Below are 25,770 nucleotides of genomic sequence, written 5' to 3'. Positions count from 1 at the left end.
GCATGGGCATGTACATATTTTTGAATGGATGTCTTATGTAGACATCATATTATGTATATATTAACTATTAAGAAAATTCTTTTAAATTTGAAAATTTACTCAATAAAATAAATATTAAAATTAAGGATAATGATGAATATAGTTATTTAATACATTAACTTTTCTTCTGAAGGACATCTACTATTATTTATTATTAATAATAATAAAAAAAAAAACAATATTCACTTGGATTTTACACTTTTAGATTCACTTTCCAAACGGAAAAGATGAAAACCAAATCATTAGTTTGACTACTTATCGTGTACACAGACACAAAAAATAAAAAAATTAATTTATCACGTGGAGCGTAAATTTGTTCATTGTTTTATAATAGGTCGATTCACCTAATAAATTAGGTCTAATTAGGAATTAGATCTAGTTTGTACTTAAGGGGATTAAAGCAGCCATTTCTAAGTAGGTACTTTAAATAATTGGGAAAAAACATAAAAAAATTTCTTAAAATTAAAATTTTACATTATAGTAACCAATAGCTACTAACCCGTTCGTTTCATTAATAATAAAATATGTATTAAAAACTATTATGTAAAAATGTATTATAGCTTGGTAAATTTGTATGAAATAATAAAATTACTAATAATATGTATTTTGTTTTTAATACCTAACAATATAAATATAAACACTAAAAACTATTTCCGCTCAAAAGAGTTTTTCATCGTGTATTATAATGGAGTGGGTGACTTGTACATGGGCGTGCAGAAGCGCTCCTCTATTTCTTTTACACATGATCACACACTAATTTACTAACATCCTACACACCCATTTACATGACCAGCATGCATGCAATTTGACAATTGCCTATATCGAACTCTTTAAAAACTACCCGCCACCGATCCCCTTAAATATCGCTTAAGATGTGAATTTGGGCAGATGTGCAGACGGTGGTGAGGTAAGCTTTCGCAAACTGACCTGCGGAGCATACTATTACCTAATACCTATACCCTTCCATATTTTGATTATTTACAGAAATAGATATTGGATATAATCAAACCTCAACTTACACTGGACATTACGAAGTAGGTACTGGCACAGAACTTATTTTTCATTAAGTATTGATAAAAATATTGCTGGGTTCAAAACAATTGTATACAGGAGTCGTTTATACGGACGATGAGCCGGCAATCTTGCTGCAATCCAGATGTCCTGGGTGGCCTCTCACACACCCCCATAGGGTGCTGGCAGACTTACGCAGAGTTCAGTCCGACTTGTGCTGGTTAGGGATAATAGATTCGTAATCTACCTTTATAATTTATTATGACAAGCTTGAAGTCACTGGGATTAATATTTTGTTAGTCGACCAATGTTGTAATTTAATATGATCATAAAATTAATACAATTATTGGGACGTAAAAAAATCTACGGGAACATTAATATCATAAAATATTTTAATATATAAAAAATTTATTGAACGAACCCAAAAAATTAGTATAAATGTTAAAATACATTCATTACACAAATTAAAATATTAACAATAAAGATTTTTATACATTTTAAAATATTACATCATAAACATGTTTCTTTTCTTTTTGATATTTAGCTAACCCACGCTTGGCTTTCAGTTTTAAACGGTTCATTGTTTGGGCATTGACACTGAATATATCACGAGCACGTAGACAACCAGATGTGCCATCATTATATTCAACCTTTGATGCAAAATATTATTAACTTTAAGTTATTCAAATTAAATGCAATATGTTAGATTACACTTACTGTGTATATGGACTGATAATTCAACCCCAGGAATAAAGCTTTGTCACCAGATTCTAAATGTATTTCTTTGTTAATAGCTGGAAGATCATTTTCATAGTTCTAAAAATAAATAATTATGACAAATAAAAAATAATTTTTGAATATAAGAGCATATTAATCATGTTTTAAGGAATATTTTATTTACACCAAGTTTTGTAATTTTCTTACAGAATAAAATAAAAAAAAAAGATCATGAAGTCATGAAATGCCTGTGTAAAAGAATATAGTTCCTAAAATGTTATATTAATTATTTATGTATTAGTAAAGAAGCTTCATAATATTTATTTATTTTAAATCTATTTTTACTGTACAATAGAAATCAATTATACTATGAACTAACATAAATACTAGTAGGTATTTATATTAATAGTAGTAAGGTACAACCAAATTATTTTGTTATAATCCTGAAATAATCAGGATTAGACATCTTAATGTAAATCTGTGATTTAACATAAGATGCGTTACCTGAAGAGTGAGGATTATAATAATATAAAAAACATAACAAACAAGAATACCTTAATTTCTTTTAGTGTAATACTGTCCGACATTGTACCATCACTGAATTTCACAATACCTAAAGGAGTTTTATCAATTTTTACAATTCGACATTCAGTGATCCTATTATGTTGCAAGTGTCTAGCCCAAACTTTTACAGTTATATTATTTTGTATATCTGTGAAAAAAAAATGTCTATTTAAATATCAAATTTAAATAGATACATATATTCTATTCAACGTAACAAGTAATCTTGGTGCCCAACTTAAGCGCAAAGGCATGGCTTTAAAACACTGCAGGCGTACACCTGTTGACTCTGTAGGGTGATTGTCAAACAGGTGTTTCCTGATCATCACTCAACCAAAACTTGTTGTTTAAGACCGGTTAGGTTTTATGTTGAATAGAGTAAAATAATAACATTTTCTGAACTTGAAATTTACTGAAACATACCATCAATTACATTTTCTTCTTCATTATCATTTAGACATATTTCTATATCTTCCATTAATTCTCTCTGTTCATCACTGAGTTTTTCATTAACTTCATCTTTTTCATCTAACCACTGTACACTTGTTGATGAAGGTACATCTTTAGCTTTATTTTCATGTGACAATTCAGAATCTGAAAGGTTCTGTGTTACAGCATAATATTTTCTACCAGCTGCATTATAACATTTTGGAATATCTGGATTGCTGTAAAATTTTAAATCATAATTTAAATGAGTACCATTATCATTTCCTTGTAGTTATAACACATACTTTTCAGGTTTAACATATGTACTGATCTTTACTGAATCTTGTTTGCAAAGACACTGTGAAGATCTTTTCCCATACTCCATCCAACGTGCTGATGCAAAGTTAGTTGATTCAGTAATATTAAATCCATGATTAAAACCAGAATGGTATCCAAAAGGGAAAGTTATCATAAATTCACCTTGCTCTTGTGTTATCTGAAACAAACAATAATATTGATCATAAATAAATCATAAGTATTGATAATAGTTTAAAATTAGTTATTCTTCATATTTACTTTATTAAATGGTATAGAATATTCTTTTAACATATAAGGAGCTATAATAGTCATTTTATGTCTAAGAAATACTGGGCACTTCGAAGCACAGGTTGGAAATAATTTACTAGCCAATCTTTCTAGGCAGTGACCATGTTCAGGAGGTATCACATACCTTAAGGAAAAATAAATAAGATATATCCAATTAAAATTTTAAAATATTGTATAATTGCAAAGGTGTGAACAGTGTTGTATGAATTTTAACCTTACCATGTCTTTGGATATCCTTCGTGTATATAGTGTATACTATATAAATCCATGTCTTCAGTGTGCCATGCTAAGGATGTTTTCCACATACCAAAATAGAGATAAGATGTATTGACACCTTCAATACTAATACCATAATCTTCATTTACAGAATCCAATATTGTACCCAGTTTGTTAATATTCCAAACCTAAATTTAATAAAAAAAAATATTTACTTCATTTTAATATACATTTGAGATAAAATAAATTATAATTTATTATAATATGTATAAATTTAACACATACATCAACATCTTTATCGGTAATAGATCCAGATACATCTACACCATATATTGGACATGTGTAAGTCATAATATCCCAGTATTTTCTTTCCAGATCCTTATAACCAAAATGCAGAGGTGTCTTGTATGCATCCGACTCAGCTATTTTTTTGTACTGTGCTACTGTCATAGGTTCCTTTACTATATTAATTTGTTGATACCGTCCTTGTTTACCTTGTACAATCTAAATAAATATAATAATTATTAGACATAGTTTAATAAAATCTAAGTACTTAAACCTATTACTTGGCATACTGGAGTTGTAATTTTCAAACTCATAATATCATCTTCATCATAACTCTTTTTTCTTGGTTTCCATTCAGGTGGTGGGATAACCTACAAGATTTATATTACATATTTAGAAAAAAAAGTTTGAATTGTAACAATAAAATCTTATATTGTAATAAAAAAACTATATTTTTATAATAGCATACTTTTACCACACCAGCCTTATGAGCTCCTTGCGACTCCATCAGTTCAATGTAGCTACTAAAATTTTTGAATTCACTCCATGTTGGTTTGAAAACCATGATGCTGGGTGTACTTTTATTAGAATACATGTTATCTAAAATTATAAATAAATCATTAATAATATTAATATGTTTTAAGTTTAACTAAATTTGAATTTATCAAATGGATGTTATAAGTTAGTAGTCACCAATCAATTAATTGATCGATTAAAAGTATCAAAACGTCAATTTTTAATTTATTTTTACAGAACACATTAAAATTAAACATAATTTTCTAATATTGCTGATAGAACTAAAAAGCTATCTGAATTTGAATATAGAAAAATAAAACCAAAAACCGAAAACCTAAAACCTAAAAAGTCTACCAAGAGTAGACCATTTATTGTAGATTTACAGTATCTAAGTACTAATCAATCAGATAATAATAAATAATAATTGTCCAAAATATCTACTATTAATTTATAGACCTAATATTCTCTTCAAAAATTTTCAAAAATATAGTTTAGATTTATTTCATTGGTATTGAACGGTATTCGTGCAATATGCAATCTACCACCCAATAAACATCTATCATAATTTTTACTTGTGACCTACCATATTATATTATATTGTACAATATAAATAAAACAGTTATTACATTAATACAAAACAAATAATTATTAAATTTAAAGTTTTTAAATACCACATTTCTAATTTTTTTAATTTAAGCATAGGTATCCTTTACAATCTTGTATAGATTAATAAAAAACATATCAGATTTGTGTGATTACATCAGCTGTGCCAGGCTTTAGTTAAATGACTATGTAATATTTGGTGGTTTGTCCCATGCATTTTTATTTGATTTCTTTATAAAATGTATAAATATTTTAAATGTTTTCGCTGAAAAAGGTTAAATTTATATTTGGTAGACTGCATACTATATTAGAAAAGTGATGGTAGACCGTACACAATAGTAGAACTACTGTTACATTGTAGTTAAGATGAGTAAAAGCTAGTTCAACCAAAATAATTAACTGTAATAATTTACATTTACCAAATTTAGCAAAAATTAGCACAAAACAATTCCAGAGAGTACAGAATTTAGAAAAATTAGAACTTAATGCAATGTTAAATGGATAAATAAAATAAAATATCATTATATTTTTATTCATAATTTTGTATATTCCAGTAAAGCTAATTCTATATCAGCTATCAACTAATATTTAAGAAATGTGTTATATGATGTTTTTTTAAGTATAAAGATTTGTGGTAAATTAACAATTGGAGATAAAGTTCTTAAAATCTCAACTTAAAAAGAAAATTATATATGTGTACAATTTCTATGTATATTATTATTTGTATCAAATAAACATAATAATATTTATTCTAATATTGATCCAATCCATTTTTTTAGCGTACTGCCCGAGAGCTTTCCACAGGTTGACGCTGGGCATGGGTGGCCAAACGGTTGATCGGAATGACTGGTCGGTCTTGGACGATTTCTAGTTCAATCCCCCTTGTTGGAATTTATTAATTATTGTTATATTTTTTTTATAATTTAGTAGATATAGTTTGAAATTTATCACAACTCTAACCCGTGCTACGGTATGAAATTTTGGATGGGGTAGCCAAATTTGTTTGTTTACCAAAGTTGGAGAAATGGGTAAGAAACAGACGCCTGCAACCCTCAAACACATTTGGAAATTCACAATTGGACAGAGATATATGTATCAGTGTAAAAATTTGCACTTTACACTTAAACACGCCACGGACCGACGAAAATCGGTTCTTATAATACGAGCATAATATGCTCATATTAAGTGAATCGGTTTCAATGGCAGAATGACACGGGGGGGGGGGGGGGGGCAGGGGAATCAGCATGTTGTTTCGAGAGTATAAATTTGGTTATCTTATAATCCGTCCGACGGACTCGTCGGTCAAATACAATACCTACCTGATAGTGATGTCGGTCGCTTGGTATCGATATTTTTGGAACGTACCGATCAATGATGGATGGCTATAACACTTCAGACTTGACGTGGTGGAAATTCGAATGGATCTATCCAGGTTTCGACGAAAACTTTTACAATGATAATTGACGGACGCCCTCGTGACGATGACAACCACTACACGAGCGTCTAGAGAGCAGAGACAGCCCACGAGCAAATTCCTTATCAATTATAATATAATATTTCTTATCAAATAACCTGCACATGAGCTATTATCATATCGTAATTTCTTATCATATATCATATATAATTTGAATATCTTAATGTTTGATTTTTATTTTATTATGTTGTTAATTAAATTAAATTAATTGTTCATTAATCAGGGTAAAACTTTAAGTATTTACCATGTTTGTGTGTGCGTATTGCAATAATCAATTTAGTAAAAAATTCAATTTAATTTGGCACATTAATGTACATAATATGGAAGGACGCACCATCATTAGTTCCTTCAATTGATTTGGAAACAATTTATTTGAATTTTGATTCACTTTAAAGAAAGTATACTCTTACTGAATTGTTCACTATCTACCTTATATTTTATACAATTGATATTTTCTTTTATTATAGGTTTTTATAAATGGAATTAAAATGAGGAAGTTAATATTGTAGTAACCCGTCGATGTAACCTGATTGGTTACTGCACACTTCTTTACCGACGAAGGAACGTATACGTCGTTGCACTGGATTGGATGATGGTTGTAGTTTGTTTAAATAAATTTCGAACACAATGTAGATGAATATAATAATATGTTTATTATACAAGAAAATAATATAATTTAATTTATAGTTATAATTATAATTTACACTAAACTGGAATTTTGTACTTAATGTGGACGGCGATTCAGCTGTTACAAGTCCGCAACCCACACAAGTACGGTAAGCTGGGGTAACTATTTTTAAAGTGTCTGTGAAACTGGGTCCCTATTTATATGGGACATGCCGAGATTTAGGAAAGGGCGATTGACGTCATAAGAATGGTGTGATGTGTTGTTGATCAGTATTATCCAATGAGGCGGCAGCATCAGTGGCCTATTTTGGTGGCGTGATGTTGTTCTAGCTGCCTGGACTTTGGAACGCCGTTTTAATGTAAAAACGTCGGTTTACTACTGTAACGTGCCACAATCGCAGTTGAATGGATGAAGGTTTTTTAAAATATACCACGAAGATAATTGTATAAATTGTATTTATTATTACACAAATATAATAATTATTTAGAAATATTCTAAGTCCAAATAATTATTTAAATTAAACTATAAGTAATAAGCTAGTTGTGACTAGGTATTTAGCTTTAGTGACTGTTCTGATGGTGGCTTGTTGCTCGACTGATGAACGCTTGTCCATCAGCGTTCCTCGATGGGTCAGACCCTATGTCCCTTCTATACTTCGCACAACTGTAAATGGTCGTCCTGCGGTTAGGCCTAGCGTGAGATTGTCACACGTTTTTGCACATGCCGGATGTCTAGCATATATTTATTGTTATTATGGATTTGTGGTGTTATTTTAAACTTCCCACCCTCCCACCTATTACAATATTTCCGCTTAATGAGGCAAAATCATTTCCCAAGTTGTCGCAAAAGCGCTGCTGGTCGGACTTATTTTGAGGTTAAGAACAATATTTATATGGCATTTGGGATTATTTTTATGGACTATATTATTATATTATTTTCTCCGACCATAATATAAACTAGTTGGTTTATAATAAACTATCTAGTTTATATGGTCGAAGGTCATTTTAAACTTGTATAATACTATAATGCCATAACCTCAAAAAAAGTCTGCAGGGCAGCGCTCATTATTACAGCGGCCAAATTTTGAAATGGATTTTCCTCACTAAGCGGAATGCTGATAATTTATAGTTGTCCGGCCTTATCTTCTAAGACCGTTGTGTGGACGGTTGGTAGAAGCGGAGTTGTGTTTAATATACTGCTCCACGAAATTCCCGTTGGATTTTTTCCATGGGTTTTCAGAGGGCGCTACACGTTTACCGTTGTATAGTATTGGAAGAAGATAAGAAGTCCTTCCAGCCGACGTCATCGACACGAGTGTCACGGAACTAACTTCATACCTAGTTATTTAGTCATAATCGTTGGTATTTTAGCCGATTCTCGTGAAAGGCTGTCACGCCATTTGTGTTACACTCCGAAGCACGTACGCATCCTTTGGTTAAACGTCGTTGTCGTGTGTCGTGTTTGCAAATATTAAGTTCTTGCCGCTGTTTGCGTTACACGCCGACGCACGTACGCGTTCGTACGAGAATTTATCACACCCGTGTCTGCGAATATTCAGTTCACGCGGCCATTTTCGTCTCACGTCGACGTACGGACGCAACCTCGTATTACGCGTCAGTATCGTTCCACGTGACTGCACACGATTTGGAGTCGAATCTACTCAACTGTATGTTTTGTGATTTCAGATTACCCTGTAAATACCATTGTACATAAGGAAATAGGTGAACCATAAGTGAAAACACAAATACATTATAATGAGCAGCAGTAAAGGTGTTGTTAATCGCAATTCTAAGACGTTATGTGTTACAAGACCTAAGATGAAAAATGAACAAGAAAAATCGCAGGTATATTTAATTTGTAGTTAACGCTCTTTTTCTGTATTGTGCCATTGTCTGCACATATGGTTTCATTAAATTAATTTAAATTTGACTCCTAACAGTATTTGGGTATATGCATTAAAATTAGTGTTGTCAGTTTAACTTACTTATAAACATATAGGTACCTACATCCTTGATATTGTCTATATCTTATAGTAATAATTGTTACATTAAGTTAGAATTTTAGAATTTAAAGCAATAATATTAAAATTACAATCAGTTCCCTATCCACAATTATATAAATTATTATAACTGGATGAATGTACCTATATATTTTATTTTATTAAACACGTTTTATACTTTAAGGTTGTTAAATAATTATTGGTTTCATTTGTTACATAAAAGTTAACCTTAAAAATGTTAATATGAAAATATTATTATTTCTTGTTTTTTAATAATTTTAATTAAAAATCTGAAATCTTATAAGATGGCCAAAACAAATGTCAACGTCCTCAAAATATCAAAAACTAATAAAAGGTGTAAATAAATAGTTCGGAAAAATTTAAAAGAAATCAACAAAAAAATGAAACTGGTGTGTTTCATTATTTTTTATTTTTTTCAATTTTAAAATAATTAACTTATCAGGTATATAATATAAAGTATAATTAACTCAAAGATGAAGTAGATATGGCTCTCCATGACAATGATTTAAATATTGCACTAACCATTGATGCCCTTTTGTAAGGACCACAGTTGTACTTAAGTTTAGAGTATAAACCATTAGTGTTGTATTTTCTTTAGACATGTAACTTCATTCAACTTAAATTACCATAATTGTTGTTAGGAACCGTGTTCAACAATAGGCAAGAAGAAAAAAAATCTAGCTCGAAGTGTTAAGAAAAAAGAAAAAGATGATTTGATGAAGAAAAGTAAAGTAGATGGAGGTAATGATTGATATTGTTATTGTTAATTAAATTTCTCTCTTTATTTGTTATCATATATATGTATGTTATTTAATTTAAGTAGATGCTGAATAGGACAAAACCATTACACAAGCAGCTACTATTACTGCTCAGAATAATGGTGGATTTAGTGCTCATTGTTTAATAAATTATGCCTAAGTCTTTAATTACCTATATATTTTAATTTAAAATTTCCTTATACGGTTTAACAGTTTAAATTAATATGGTTTTATTATGGTTGTATAACTGTTGTGAAGTATTGATGCAATTTTGATATTTTATGTCGTAGCACAATTTTACAACAATACTGTCTTTTGAAAGTAGAAAAAATAGATATTTTTGCCAATTTTAATGAGTTTCATCAGTCATATTTATATAATAATAATTTGTCATATAAACGGGAAATTTATGAGTTGCTGTATAAGCATTTAAGTAATATAAGGAATATAAGGAAGCCCTCAAGTGATTATATCTTGTATCGTGATATTCAACAAGGTTACTCAATCACACCTATTTATATTTTCAGTCGTTTTTGATTTTTATGAATATCAATAAAAATTAAACCAACAACTTTCTACTTACTTTAGAATTTTAAATGCATATTTAGGCACTTATATGAATGATTTAAGTGAATATTATAGCGTTTCTAACGGCTTTTAATAGAGCACAATTCACGAATCCTGATGAATAAATTAATCGAGTTAAATGATATTCAATAAAGCGCTTAAACCCTTGTTTTATCAAAATATGATCAACAAAAGACTAGTTTTAAAAATTGTATTCATTAATTAAGAACTAATGCAAAGATTTAAATACATATTCAATTTTTTCGTAATTCCCCAGAATTTTGGTCATTTTAAAATATTAATTCTTTAACAGGCTTAATGATGACGTCCAGAAAACTTAATCAAAAAAAAGTAGTAACTCTGTCACCATCAGCAACCACTTTTAATTCTCATCCTCCAGGTAAAAATATAAATAATTAAATATTTATTATTTCAATAATCAAATTAAAAATATTAATATATAAGTAAAATATACATTTTTATGGTTTAGTTGACTTTGTTTCTTCGTTTTTAGAAAAGAATTTGATGGGACCTGGGAAAAAACCAAACTTACGTAATCGCATACCGCATCCTTCTAAAATACAATCAAGTGCTGTTGAAATGCCACCTGATGATTCTAGTGTCAATATCAACTTCTTAGATGTATCATTTGGTGCCTTTGATCTTTCTGATGATACACTACAACTTTGTGATCCATCACAGGAACAAAATTCATTGCCACCTGTCGTTAAATATGATGACTCAATTGCTCAGAAAGTAGATTCTGTCCTTACACAAACTGAATATTCAACAATCTCTAATCAAGCTTCAATTCAAACTCAAAGATCACTTCAAGTAAATCAAGCGCCTCAGCCATCAATTAAAATTTTGCGGCGCCCTAATGTTCCTCGTTCTGCTGATTATTTAACTAAACAGAACTCTGCAGTTGCTAATCCTTACCAAAGTATTAATGCTGGACAACCGACATCAATGTATAATTCTTCAGTTTATTCTAATAATCCTCAAGTATGTATCTAAATATTTTTACAAATTTGGTTTTTGGTTCACTGTATTAGTTGTTTTTATTTGTATTTTTAACTTACTAAACTATAAATAGCTGATTGCAGCACATAGCAATCAAAATGTTTAAACAAAAACTTATAATACAGGAAAATATTACAAACTGGTGATTTTGAAAACCTGTTCAAATGGAACTTAAAAACTATCAAACTACTCTTTTAATTTTTGTAAAGATATAATAGTTAAAACTATTTTTTTAGGGTTTATCCAGTCATACAAGTTTGTATGGTACAACTGCATCCAACATTGGTAGAAATAGTTCAAATTCCCACAATCCTCAATTTTCTCAGTCTAATTATTCAAATGTAAATGCTAATTACCCTCAAACAGACCCTCAGTTCCCTTCTTATCCATACCCAAATCCTTACTCATATCAGGCATCTGGAATTTCCCATCCTCCTATCGTATCAGATGCCAATTTAGCATCAATGTATTCCACTTCAACAAACTACAATTATATGCACCAAAATATACAACAAATTGGGAATACAAGCTTGTCTAAGTCAACAGTTTTGTTGACTTCAACTACTAATTCTACTAGAGAAAGTCTGGTAAGTAAAATTCAATATAAAATTGCATTGAAACAAAAAAATTTATTTTTAGTTTCATATTTTTCTAGAAACTTTAATACATCTAATAATAATTTTATTATTTTTTAATATCAAGTTAATTAGTTGCAAGTAGGTATTTAAAGCGGAGTGCAGTGACCCAAATAATGTTGGCCCACTGCTCTGCTCATTTAAACTTTAAATATGTATGAATTAGGTTCGTAAAGATACTTTAAATTGCATAAACAATAAATATATATGAATGACAAGAGCTTACTTAAGTCTAAAATACCAAAAAGTAACATAACAAACTAGTTCTTCTTTTTGTGTCTGGTCATTATTTACAGTTATATTTTATCTGTCCAGTAAGCTGTCAATTTTATAGCATGGTCATTAATATTGTCCACATTTTCTTTGCCACACGTCCGTACAAAGTCAGGGCATTCATATGTATGTCAATTATATTTTACTCTTCCACATTCACACTTGTCGTCCTTTCACAATCCCCATTTGAACATATTCTTTCTTATTTGTCTGCATTAATTTGGTTAATAAATTGTTATCCAAAGGTTTTCCAAGAGAGAGTGTTTTCCTCTATGTAATTCTTCTTCTGGTTCTATTGCAGCAGTCTTATTCTCGTTACTTCTCCTTATGTGTTATATCTCCATTGCTTTACTCTTTCCTGGCCTGCCTCTTCTAAATTGTTCTCAATTTAATCGAAACTTTGCTGGTGTTATGTTGTACGTTAGGTATTTATGGTCAGCTTGCACTTTTGTCCATTTGAGTTTAGGTTAGGTTATCACTTCTAATTTGAGGCGGTGCTACCACTGAGAATATATACATTTTCATTTTTTGGTAGGTTTTAAACCTGTCATTATTCAGCGTGTTTTGTTTTTTTGACTGTATCTGCATTTTTGGTATTTACAGAATTCCTCTACATTTTATCTGCTTTTATCTGTGTCTGTGTAGCTAACTAATGATAAGTTTGTTAGTTATTGGCTACCCAATTATCAATACTCCAACTTAAAGAGTCTAGTGATGATTATAAAATTTAAACAAATTAGGTAATATAAACAATTATGTATATTATCTACAATTCTACATTTTAGGTACATTAGAACCTCTTTAATCCGTCACCTTTGGGACTGGGGGTGTGGTCGGAACGCGAAAAAGGTCGGATTATCAGAATATACAGAACATTTTTATTTACATATTACATACATACAAGATTATATTAGAAATTTATTATATTTTACATTAATTAGAAAAAAATGTAAGTTATAGATTTTTGTTTAGCAAATGACATTCTATTAAATTTATATATCTATTATAAATTGGAAAATCCAAATTGTATTTTTAAATTACATAGTATTCATATCGATAATACTATGGTCGGATCAACTGGAGAGGCGGACCAGTAAGGGCGGACGAGGGGGGTTCTACTGTATGCCAATGGAGTCCTACCTTTTTCAAATACTATTATAATTAATTGTATGATTTCTGCACGAACTTAGATATGGAAATAATATAAGGCAAATTAAAAATATTGTCTCAATAAATTATTATTTATTTGTTTAGTTAATAATTTACAAATAAAATTTCTATCTTTATTTTCATCTAGTAGGTATCTTAATCAAAAAAGTATACAAGATATAGGTGCCAAAGAATAGAATATCTAAATACAATATAGAATTAACAAAGGTCAAGATTTAAATGATATTTAGATGCTGCAAATCCATCTTTAAAACTAATAAACTACTTGTTCTGAATTTTATTTTTACATATTATGAAAATTCTCAGTAAAATATTCTGCTTCAGAATATGAAATAAAAAATGAATGGAGTCATTCAAAAAATTAAAAATGTTGTTTTGTAACTTAAAATCATAAAAAAATAATAGTTCCAAAAACTTAAAATAAAGTGTTTCTCAACTTGAGTAAAAACATTTTGTTTTTTAAGTACTACGAGTCCCAACCTTCAAATAACTCATGGACATCAAGTGCTAGCAATCCAAATGGAAATATTATAAGTGATACATCGTCAAGCATTGGATTCGAACAGAGTACTTTATTGACTTCAAAAACGACTACACCAACAAGTAATTATTGGATTTAATTTGTATAATTTTGGTATTTTTCTATTTGATTGATGGATTCCTTAAATATAGTTTTTTAGGAACTTTTAAAAAAAATTTTCAAGAATTCAATTTGTTATACTTGAATTTTTATTATAAATTTAAAATGAATAACATTGTTTTAAATTATTTTAGCAAATGAAAGTGGTGTACTGTCGGAAATGCCTCCTGATGTTGCCCCACTTGTTGATGATCAATATATCTTCAGCCAGAGGTGTGTTGCCGGACACTATAGCCAATTTCACTCTGCAATGTATAGCGAGGAACATTTACAAATGGTGGAATCAAGGTTGCCTCATCATAATATGGTAAAATATAATATAACAATTAAGAAAAAAACTAAATATTATAAATATTATTTCACTGTTTTCAGACTAACTTTTATTCGCCCAATCCAATGTATCCTACTGTATCATCAAGTCTGATTGGAAGAGAAACTGCTGAACATGATATTTTAAATGTTGCAAGTTATTCGTCAGTAACAGATTCAAGATATGCACGTACAGACAATAATGCTTCACCAGATTCATATACTCTATCTCAACGGGTAATATATATTTTATACATTGACTGACTAACACAATATTATTTTATTGAGCACAACATGTGATGTTCAAGTGTACATTGCGGTGTGAAAGGAAAATAAAGCCGGACACCAGCACCGCTGCAGTGTATGTACCAACTAGATTTGCTTTCCCATCAAACAAGATATTGTTGAGCAAAATCTGTGTTACTGCCCCAAACTGTAATGATACACACATAAATTAAAAAAAAAATTCCTCGTCATTGTAAAATTAATACATTGATCACCCGGCTCAGAATCTATAAATCATATTATAAAAAACTATTTTTAAGTTAATAATTAATATTATAGAATACTGTCTGTTTGAAATTGTCCAAAAAATTAAAGCATTAATGATAATATTTCTTTAAAAATATGTGACAGTTGTCAATATGTTTCCTTTTGCTTAAATAAACTACTAGGAAAATTAAAAATCAAAAGAGTGCTACGTTTAACTTAAAAGTTATAGCACACCTGTTATAGAAAAAGAAAACTACATAATATTTAATAGTAAAATGATTAACAAAAGAATTTTGTCAAAATTCAAACTTTAAAAGTTTATAAAAATAAATAATGAAAATAATATAATTATAATGGTTTAAACTGATATAAGAACAACTTATGAGAAGCAACATTTTAAGAAATTGCCTAGCAATTTAATAACAATGTTTACTAAATTTGTAAGCCCCTAAAATTAACTAAGTAATTACTGTCGTTAATTGTATATGGTATGAGTTTGTGCGTTTGATGTAAATTTTATAAACTATTAATTGCTATACAGGCTGATTCTTTTACCATTGACCACTCATTATTTCAAAAAGTGTAAAGGATTTTTATTAAAAATTGTATTTTAAAATATTTTTATCCTTATAAATTTTTAAGTTTTTTAAATAGAGTTAATATTTTTACATATGGTTTTAATTTCATATTCAAAAGCAGAATATTTGTTTAAGTATTTTAAAAAATAAAAATCGAATTTAGGGCAAGTAGCTTATAAGTTATGAGTATTTAAAGTTTAGATGAGCGGAGTAGTGTACAAACATTTCGCGGTGCAACCCCGTAACACTCCACTCCAATAACATGATATGACATAATCATTTTTGAATTTATCTTTAGACGGAAACTTTGGCTCATCAGCAAATATTGTTAAATCCACCAATTGCTTCCAGTTATACATATTATTACGGTCAAATGGTTGTACCTGCTTACCCGTTCCAGTATGGTACAATGTATATGGTAAGTTAGTTAATCTATACTCTAAATACATTTATTTTATTTATAAACTTAATTTTTAAGACAACAGAACTACTTTGCATCCTTTAATAATAAATTGAATAATTAATAGAAGTATAATGAATAATGATTAACAATATTGGTAACGTACTTAATTTGTTATAATTATTTTAAAAACAAAATGTATTTAAATAATAACTTAGTTATTATTTTTACATTTCATTTAGAACAATCATATTGGTACTATAAATTATAAGTATATTATTAATTATTATCATATACTATTATCCTAACCAAATAAGAAATGATTAACTTAATATATTTATTAACACATTTTAAGGTTAAATTGACAATTTTAAGAAACAGATTTAAGATGTAAATAAGGGTGTGTATTTGAAATCGCCACTTCAATTTTTTTGAAACTTCGATTTTTAAGTATATTTCTGTATGATTTATTCTTTTTTCTTTTTGTTAGATCTATTTTTATATAACAGACAAATAAAATACTTGATGAATGTTTTATCATCCAAATCATCTTATCCAGTTTCAACTTATTTTGTTATATTTTTCTTTAGTATTAGTTGTAAAATATTAAATAAAACATTTCTCAGGATTTGGAGAAGCAATCGTTTTGTTTATTCTTCTTTAGTAAAAACTAAAAACAGTAACAAAACATATTATGCATAATTTTATGTATACATATTATATAGTGTATAAATATATCTATATTTAAGCATCAATGTATAGTTATTTTCTTTTTGGGTTACTAATTCAAGAAAAGAAAAATAATAATATCAGAATAAACCTCTTATGAATGTTTATGATAATATATAAAATAAATAAATAAATAATAAAATTAATTACTAAAAAAACACACTGACGCGGTTCGTTATCAGATGGTCCCAGTAGCAATTTCAACCAGTTATGGCACAGAAGCAACAAACACAATGTCCGTGTACAGTAATACTGCAGCTACATCAGCTGGTTATAACAATGCTAATGAAACTCTGGGATCGTCTTCAGTCACTGGTTCAAGCAATGACCATGGAAGTTCAAGCAAAGTGGGCATATCCGGTCAACAAACAAATCAAACTCAGGGCATGACAAATCAGTCTGTTCTCGCTACTATGTATCCCAGCAAATCGATATCGAATAAGGTTAGTGTAAGGATAAAATTATTATAATAGACATAATCAAATGAAAAACATGAAAAACAATTCAAACTTAATAATTTTTTTCTTATTTAGCCTTATGACAAACAACAACAGTCATTTCAATCTCCGCCACCGTTTTCTGTAACTAATAATGATGGAGTTGGAGGTCATCATAGTTCTGGCAGTTATCTTCCAGTATTTAATTCTTCTATACTTACTAACAACCCTCAACCTCATTATATCACACCATTACAGCATCAGGTTTGAATTAAAAATATTTCTGTTTGTTTATAGCTTATTTTTATAAAACTTAATTTGAATTTATATTTGTTATTATTTCAGCAAGAACTTAGCAGTGAAACAGACAATATGAGTCCTAATCAACCAGTAAATCCTACAGCCAATAAGTTGAAGGTTAAACAGAACTATAGCTAAGGAGTCAGTAGCGCAACCACTTAGTTATTTAAGGGAGGGTCCAAAAAAATGTATTTAATTACTATTTTTCTGTTCCTTTCCTCAGTATATACATATATTCTAATATTTTACTAACACAATTATTAAATATATCATATGATATCTTTAAGTTTTGATGACAATGTCAGGGAATCTTTATAAAATAAAAATAAATACTATGACATTACCCATTGGGAGAATAGTGATCATACAGATGTATCATTTTCTCCTCTTAACACGTTCATGACCGCATGCAAATTGTGTATCCTTATAAAAAACCAAAAATACATTTTTGGAAAAATTACTTTTTTTTTACAGAAATAGATTAATTTCACTGCTTAAATAACAAATTTGATCATTTACAACTTTTAAAAGCTCTAAATTTCATGTCAACTTATGTTGACACTGGTTTTTTTTAAGGATACTCATTATAAAAACCCACTTGTCAACTATGATTGACATAGAAAATAATATAAAAATACCAACAAATAAATAAAATAATAGTTATAATAATTAAATTATAAAATCAAAATTGATACAACCCTCATAGATATGAAATAAACTATTAAAAATAAAAAAATCAACACCTTTGTAAAACATAATAAAAACTTAACAAAAAATCAAATAACAATTTTTAAATTTTAACCCTTTATTTATTCAATAGTATCAGATATAATTTTTTTTTCTGAATAATGTTTCATTTTGATCATAAATATAAGATGTAATAATTTATTATTTTGAAGTGAATATTTAGTTTTATGTTTATTTTTGACAAAATAAAAAATGTATTGTATGTTCCCCCTCCAACCTTAACATAATTTTTTTTTTACAACTTGTTTTTGTGTTTAATTTATACAAAATGAAAAATGTATTGTATGCTCCCCCCTTATCATTTACAATATTTTTTTTATGTTTAATTAATCAATAAGGTAATAATGTTGAAAAATATGATTATGTTTTTAATATCATTATTTACATTTAAATATCTTTTCTAAATTGTAACCAATGGGTGAATAAACAATCATCTGTCTATTTGTAGTTAGTACCTTCATTAAAATATATGTATTAAAAATAAACCTAATACTATGTTTTTCAATTAGATATAGGTTCTTGACAAATATTGATTCTGTTGTTTTGCAAATGAACATAAATGTATATTATCATCTATGACTATATTGCAGGTATAATTGATAACATTTTAATTTTAATAATAACCCGCGCGACTGCTGTATTGAGCACATCATTTTTTCCCTGACTGCGACGTCACTGCGGAAAGCGTTGGTCACTTCGGAAACGGAATACGAAAACAATCGAAATTAACACGTCCATGAATTTAACCCACCCACTTTCTATGATACGACCCAAACCGATACCAAAAGTTAGCAAATAATAGCAAATCAATTTTACAAAAATATTTTTATATCTATATGGGATTTGACAATGTTATAAATAGTATTAACTATACCTACTTCACTTTCACGAACTTCGCGCCATGTATTATTTGGCTGTAATAATACAATATAATAATTAGTGACATAAAGCAAATAAACGTGTTGTGTTTTTTTACCACCTCAACCCAAACAAACACTACTACCGGATCATGATCAACCAGTGTTCAATCATCGTGTATGCATCACACTCTGTAGTCTGTGTTTTTTTCACACAGTTAATGTCTTCTGGTATCATCACATATCGTGGTTACTGCTAATATGATAAACATGGCAAATGTAAATCTAATAACGGACTAAGATATTATACAGGATTATCGAACACAAATAATATTTGTTGGGGACTTCAGCACTTGGGCTATCACTGGGTTAGAGAGTGTGGGACACTGGTGCACAAAGAGTACGAAAGTGATATAACGGAATACGAGAATAAACATGAAAAAACCAACAATTCTTTGATGAAAATGAAAAAAAACTGATAGATGACGATGGTGAAATAGATGTGCAAATCCAATCAGTAACGCCTTGTCCTTCATCAGCCTTTTCATTTGGTAGTAGTTGGGGTGGTTCAACTGAATTTGAAACTGGGCCTTTAAAGCACACTCTAAAATATTCAAATACTGTTGAAAAAAAAAAGTCCAAAAAAATATCTTGATACTTGTCCTGAAATTGATCGCATACTTAACAGATCACGAATGCGATCTCATATAACTACCATAATATGACTACGTGTTTTATCAATCAAAGATTTTTTATTAAATAAAAATTTTTTTTTATTTATTTATATTTGTATTTTATTAAATATACATTTTTTTTATCAAATATACATTTTTTAATAAATATAGATTTTCTATTTACATTTGTTTTGTTTTATTTAGATTTTTATTTTATTAAATATATATTTTTTTATTAAATGTAGATATTTTACAATTTTAATTCAAATAAAAAGGCCAAATTGAATAAAAAATATCAAATATGAATAAAAATAAAAATAAATGGCTTACGTCTTAATAATATTACTAATAAAATAATAGGCATAACTTATTATACCATAATTATTCATTTTCCTGTTCTTTATATTATTTTTCATGAAATTGTGTGGCTCACGATTCTTTTGATATCTGGCCACGGCCTCCCTTCTAAAAAGTCACTATAAACACTACACTATAAATAATATTTACATATTTTATGATTTGTATAAATTAATGTATAACAATAATTTTATATAATTTATTTTATTAAATATACTCAAAGTTACCTAATAAAAAATACATAGAATCTATATAAATTTACATTTATTTTTTAGGTTCATATTAGTTGCTGTAATACATTATATATCATTTCACTACGTGACCTATTTGAGAAGAGGATTCGATCAATAAGAGATACACAACGACTTGAAAAAAAAAATTTTAAAAATTTAAAACATTATGAATACAACAATAAATCGACATGCTATAATGTACATCAGACAATAGTTAAGTTAAAAAAAGCAAGAAGCTACTAACAGTTAACTATCTTATTACTTGTGTGATTTGTCATTATTTATTATTTTATATTTTTAATATTTCTAAATAATTTAAAATACGTTGATTATAAATTAATTATAGTATTATTATGTTTTTAGTATTATAACATATATAATTCAAATATAAAAAAGGTAAATAAATTTAAATTGATTTAAAAATTATTTTTTATAAGTATGTTTATTTTATTGATGAAAGAATAAAGTAAAAATAGTTTATAAATTGTAGTGTTTTTAACAACGATAAAAATTACATTTAATGTTATACTTATACCACTTATACGTAGAACAAACATTTAATTATTCATAACAAAGGATATGTGTTAAAGAGTTTAAGATAAAACATATTTTGTAAGATGTTTGCTAAAATAATAGGAGATAACCATCAGTGTTCGGACTTATCTAGATAAATTTATCTAGATGAATATCTAGATAATTATTTGTTCATCTTTTATCTTATCTAGATAAATAGTTACAAGGTATCTAAACGTTCATCTTAGATATTTTTTTTACTTATCTAAATAAATTCATTTAGATACATTTTTATTGATAAAAATTGTGAAATTGTACAAATGAATGCATTTTTAAATATTTATACAGATTCTCAAACAAAGTTTATAGTTTATAAATAGTGTAATTATTTTTATTTATACCATTAATATTATTATGTTCCTAGTGCCCAACTTAAATATACCTAAATTTTATTTAAGACCCATTTAAAAAAAATTATCTAGATAATAAGTATTCATCTTTATCTTTATCTAGATAAATATGAGTTAAGTTATCTTTTATATCTTTCTAGATACATCTGAGTTCCATTATCTTTATCTTTATTTAGATAAAAAAATACTCATCTAATCCGAACACTGATAACCATATTGAATTCCTGCAGAATACTGAGAATCGACTTGAAAACTTACCTAAAAAAAATACCAACACGATCGGATAAAGTTGGTGGGCTGAATTTTTTTTTTCCAAAATAAGCCAAAAATAAAATTTTGATTTGCTTTTATTTTCTAACTATTTACCAACTACCAGTGTTTGTTTGGAGACGATCGGAAAAAGTGGGTAGGCTGAAATTTTTTTTCTAAAATCGGCTAAAAATAGAATTTTGAATTGCTAACTTTAAAAATTGATTTGATATTATTTGCTAACTATTTGCTGGCTACCGGTGTTTGTTTGGAGACGATTGGACAAAGTGGGTGGGTTACCTGAACTTGGCCCACCCAAATACAAAATGCCTATAAATCCCGCAATAATGATTTGCTAACTTCTATAGTAAATTTGCTATTATTTGCTAACAATTTGCTAACTTTTGGTATTGGTTTGGGTCGTATCATAGAAAGTGGGTGAGTCAAATTCATGGACGTGAAATTAACGGTCTGTCGCGATCGTCGATCGGTCTCCCGCGCGACCCGCAGCTAACGTCAACAGCGGCATACTAATTAACTAATTACGATTTTAGTGATTATAGTATAATGTACTTGTTTGTGATTATGTTATACGCATTTTCTTTATCTAATACTCTAATGTCTATGGTTATACGCGTATCTGCAATGTCATCAGCAATGTGTTCTTATATGACTTATATTTTATTATTCATATATATACATGACCGACGTCCACTGTGTGCCGATTGCTGATCATCGTGTTCATCTGAGTGCATAAATTACCATTGCTTTTAAAGCAGTAAATTCAATTATTTTAGCTCTGAAATTAGAAATTGGAAGTTTTAAAGAAATTAATTTGACACTTAATATTGATGGACTATCTATTTCTCGGTCTAACCAAAGTTGTTTTTGGTCCATTATAATATCCGAATTGCGTTTAAAGCAAAAAGTTTTCATGGTAGGCGTTTTTCATGGTTACGCAAAACCTAAGTGTCCTAATGAATATTTAGAAGAGTTATAATATGTAAAAGTTAAAACTTGTATAAATATATTTGTTAGTGGCCCGTTTTTTAAGTACAATAAAATAAGAAAATCGTTACATGACAAATCGTGTGAACATCAAATATTATAATTTCAAACGCTCATAAAAATTTAATTTGATTTGTTTGTGATATTTTTTTTTTTTGAGAAAGGTAGACAAACTTATGAGAAATCTTGTATTACATTTTCAAATCTTAGATCTAAAAAGAAAAATTTTTATGTATTCTCAACCCAAAATAATTTGCTAGTTTTCGTAATTTTCCCGTATTTTGTCAATATTTGAGCTTTAAATGCTTATAAATTAAAACTGTGACTAAGGATTTTTATTATTTTTCAAATATCATTGTAACAATATAGTAGGAGCCTTCTATTCAATTTTTAAGCTTTTTTAACTAACAAATAAAATTGTATTGATATTTATAGAAAAAAAAACTAAAAAAAATAGAAACTGAAAATATTCAGTGAAAATATTTGGAAAATGTCATGGTGTATAGAAAATGCTTATATAAATATTCAGTCAAAATTTCATGTACCTATGGTCATTTGTTTAAGAGTTGCACCAAAAACCAAAATCGATTTTTTCAAAAACAGATTTTGTAAAAAAATTCCCGTTTTTTCTTAATTTTTCTTTTGTTTTTCATGGCGCTTTTGAAAACTACTGGACAAATTTTAAATACCCCAAAGTACCAACTAAATTCACTTTCCTACCAGAAAAGATACTATTGAAGAAAATCCAAGCACTTTTACTGTCCTAAAATGTGTTGACAGAAAAAAACACACATCATTCTAAAATCAATAAATTCATCGTTTCACTCCGAATCTAAAAAAAAAAATTGATTTTTTAATTTTATATTTCTTTACTGTTGCACAATATGGATTTAATTGTATTATGATTTTTAATTAGATTTTATTTGTACTTTTTTCGATTTAAAATATAAATTTTACGTTTTAACGATTTAAATTTTGATTTTAAATACTTGGTTAGGCCAAAATATTTGTCGGCTAAAATACTGTTGGCTGGATTATTTTCGGCTGAAATACTGTCAGTTACATTATTTTTGGACTTTTTATAGCCCCTCCTAGAAATCTTTCGTCATTTGAACATTCCAAATGAAATATAAGTTTTTCGTATTACCTACATTGTTACATATTGTTATGAACAATATTATAGACCTTTTGTTGAGTAATAAATTTGAATTATTATTTTTTTTTAATTTCAAATTGATTTGTATGTACAAATATTATAAAACGATTATTATTAATTGTGTATAATCGATATAAATTGTTTTTTATTTCAATATTCAATTTGAATATGATCAGAGAAAATGGTTACCATGTTTATCGATATTTAAAATCAGATTTTGAAATTGATTTCAAGCCCTGGAACATATAAAGTAAGTATTTTTAGTGGGCTATTTTGTAATTGTTTTTAGAGTTCAATAAATATTTTTACGATCTAGGTTGACTAGGTTAACTTCACGAGTATGTTGTAGACGTTAGCCAAAATAAGAATATATAATATATAAAAAACACAACGTTCAATATTTGTTAACAACTTAGTGACATATTTAAGTCTTTAGTAAAAGATTTTTGATCTGTTTAGACAATACTCGATAAATATGATTTCAAAGTAAAATAGTAAAATACAAAATTCGACGTCCGACGTACGATATCAGTTAAACGAATCACCTTTAAGAGATATTATGGTCATGCCACCACGCCATAACTTGCTTCACACTATAGGTGAAAGCCGCCACTGTATAAAAGGACGTATTGATGCTTCATTCCGGCATAACGCAATTGTTGTGCAATTATAATATTCAGTGAGTATATAGCTGACGAGAAATACAATTTCTTTGATCTTTATATTATTATAAATTATTCATGTTTTCTATTTGTATTTGTATTTGTATTTTTTTTGTTTACTTGCAGTTTTCACTTTAATCATCAAAAAACCAACCGAAAAACAAAAATGAGCGCAGAAAAAGTAACCACAAACATCGTTGTCGTGGGACAAGTCCAATCTGCCAAGGCCATCAAATCGGTCACCAAAGCCTCCCCAGCTTCCAGCCAATTGATGGTGAGTGAACAATTCTGTGGTTTTTTTATTTTTAATAATAGTGTGATCGTATTTTTATCGCTGTTGCAATATTTGTAATATTGTTATTGTGTTTCAATTTTCTTTTATTGTTATACACATGTGTAGACTGGTATGTTTATTTAATTTTTGACAAGGTATATAAACTAAAATCAGTAGTACAATATTCATTTTTATATCTCGTTTGTCATAATATATAGAATTTTTTATTATTACATAAGGTAAATTTCCTATTGCCTCTCCCCCCTAACTTGCAACCGGCTTTGTATGCATATAATATTATTATAATCTATATATAATAGCTAATCAGCAATAAGCTGTTTTATTTGTTGCGCAGTGGTTTTCAATAGTTTCATTTGGGATATTTTTCAGTATCTGCCATTGAATAACTCCCCCAACAGCATATCTATTATCTGTTACTTAGATTAAAAGTGAACTAGGTACCTACACCATATTTTATATATAAATGTGGTTACAATGACATAACATATTCCGATGATTTTTACTAATATATTTCGCTTGCATATATACCCATAAGGTATACACTAAAGAAAAAGGCAAAGAGGCCATAAAACCATATTTTATATATAAATGTGGTTACAATGACATAACATATTCCGATGATTTTTACTAATATATTTCGCTTGCATATATACCCATAAGGTATACACTAAAGAAAAAGGCAAAGAGGCAAAAGATTCATTTGAACCTATTAAAACCATTCTATGAATGATACTAAAGGTAACCCATCACTGGGTTCATTCACTACTCACATAATGACACCGTTTAAATATACATGTAATATAAGCTGCCTAAATATTAATCCTTAAAATATACTATGCTCCAACCCACTTAAAAGAAAATATTGTAAACTTTAAATACTTTTATGTATATTTGAAATAAAGTAATAATTGTTCACCTGAAAATTTCAGGTGTTGCATATTATTACAGTTGGCGCCCAATGGCAAGGCTCGATAGAGAAGGAAATTCTACATCATTAAAACAAAGAAAAAAAATGCATCTTTAAAAATGTCTCCAAAAAAGAATACGAAAGTACTGGGAGAAGAAGGACAGAACCAACACTCTAGGGAAAACAACGGAAATCATCATCAAAACAATAACAATCAACATGTAGATAACCATCAAAACAATAACAATGGTGTAGACGGCCTATCATCACAGAATGATTGGAGTCATAG

At 28.3% G+C, this 25,770-nt stretch overlaps 2 protein-coding genes across 3 annotated transcripts; one reads left to right on the top strand and one right to left on the bottom strand.

The window, feature by feature from the left end:
- Window positions 1–1,440: 1,440 nt before the first annotated feature.
- LOC132946835 (probable lysine-specific demethylase 4B) lies at window positions 1,441–6,490 on the bottom strand. Of its 2 annotated transcripts, none has more exons than XM_061016925.1 (11): window positions 6,300–6,490; window positions 4,331–4,461; window positions 4,143–4,232; window positions 3,862–4,080; window positions 3,580–3,764; window positions 3,331–3,484; window positions 3,060–3,250; window positions 2,752–2,993; window positions 2,322–2,479; window positions 1,768–1,866; window positions 1,441–1,700 (listed from the first exon to the last, which is right to left on the bottom strand). In XM_061016925.1, the coding sequence occupies exons 2-11, from the start codon at window positions 4,454–4,456 to the stop codon at window positions 1,548–1,550; spliced, it is 1,617 nt and encodes a 538-aa protein (XP_060872908.1). In that variant the 5' UTR covers window positions 4,457–4,461; window positions 6,300–6,490; the 3' UTR covers window positions 1,441–1,547. The 2 variants fall into 2 exon arrangements, with proteins under 2 accessions (XP_060872908.1, XP_060872909.1); XM_061016926.1 differs by having other exon boundaries at window positions 6,346–6,490.
- Window positions 6,491–8,417: 1,927 nt separating this feature from the next.
- LOC132947253 (protein lingerer-like) lies at window positions 8,418–18,150 on the top strand. The gene is given in 13 exon segments (XM_061017504.1): window positions 8,418–8,695; window positions 8,768–8,926; window positions 9,744–9,843; window positions 10,741–10,827; window positions 10,918–11,432; window positions 11,687–12,037; window positions 13,993–14,131; window positions 14,303–14,475; window positions 14,541–14,714; window positions 15,846–15,965; window positions 16,859–17,119; window positions 17,210–17,398; window positions 17,459–18,150. Coding segments are annotated over 12 exon segments (2,292 nt in total). The 5' UTR covers window positions 8,418–8,695; window positions 8,768–8,836; the 3' UTR covers window positions 17,552–18,150.
- The last annotated feature ends 7,620 nt before the right edge of the window (window positions 18,151–25,770 follow it).

This window comes from Metopolophium dirhodum, chromosome 6, assembly GCF_019925205.1.
Source record: "Metopolophium dirhodum isolate CAU chromosome 6, ASM1992520v1, whole genome shotgun sequence".
NCBI lineage: Eukaryota > Metazoa > Arthropoda > Insecta > Hemiptera > Aphididae > Metopolophium > Metopolophium dirhodum.
Note: the sequence above shows the minus strand (reverse complement) of the source record. Positions and strands in the feature narration are given on the sequence as shown.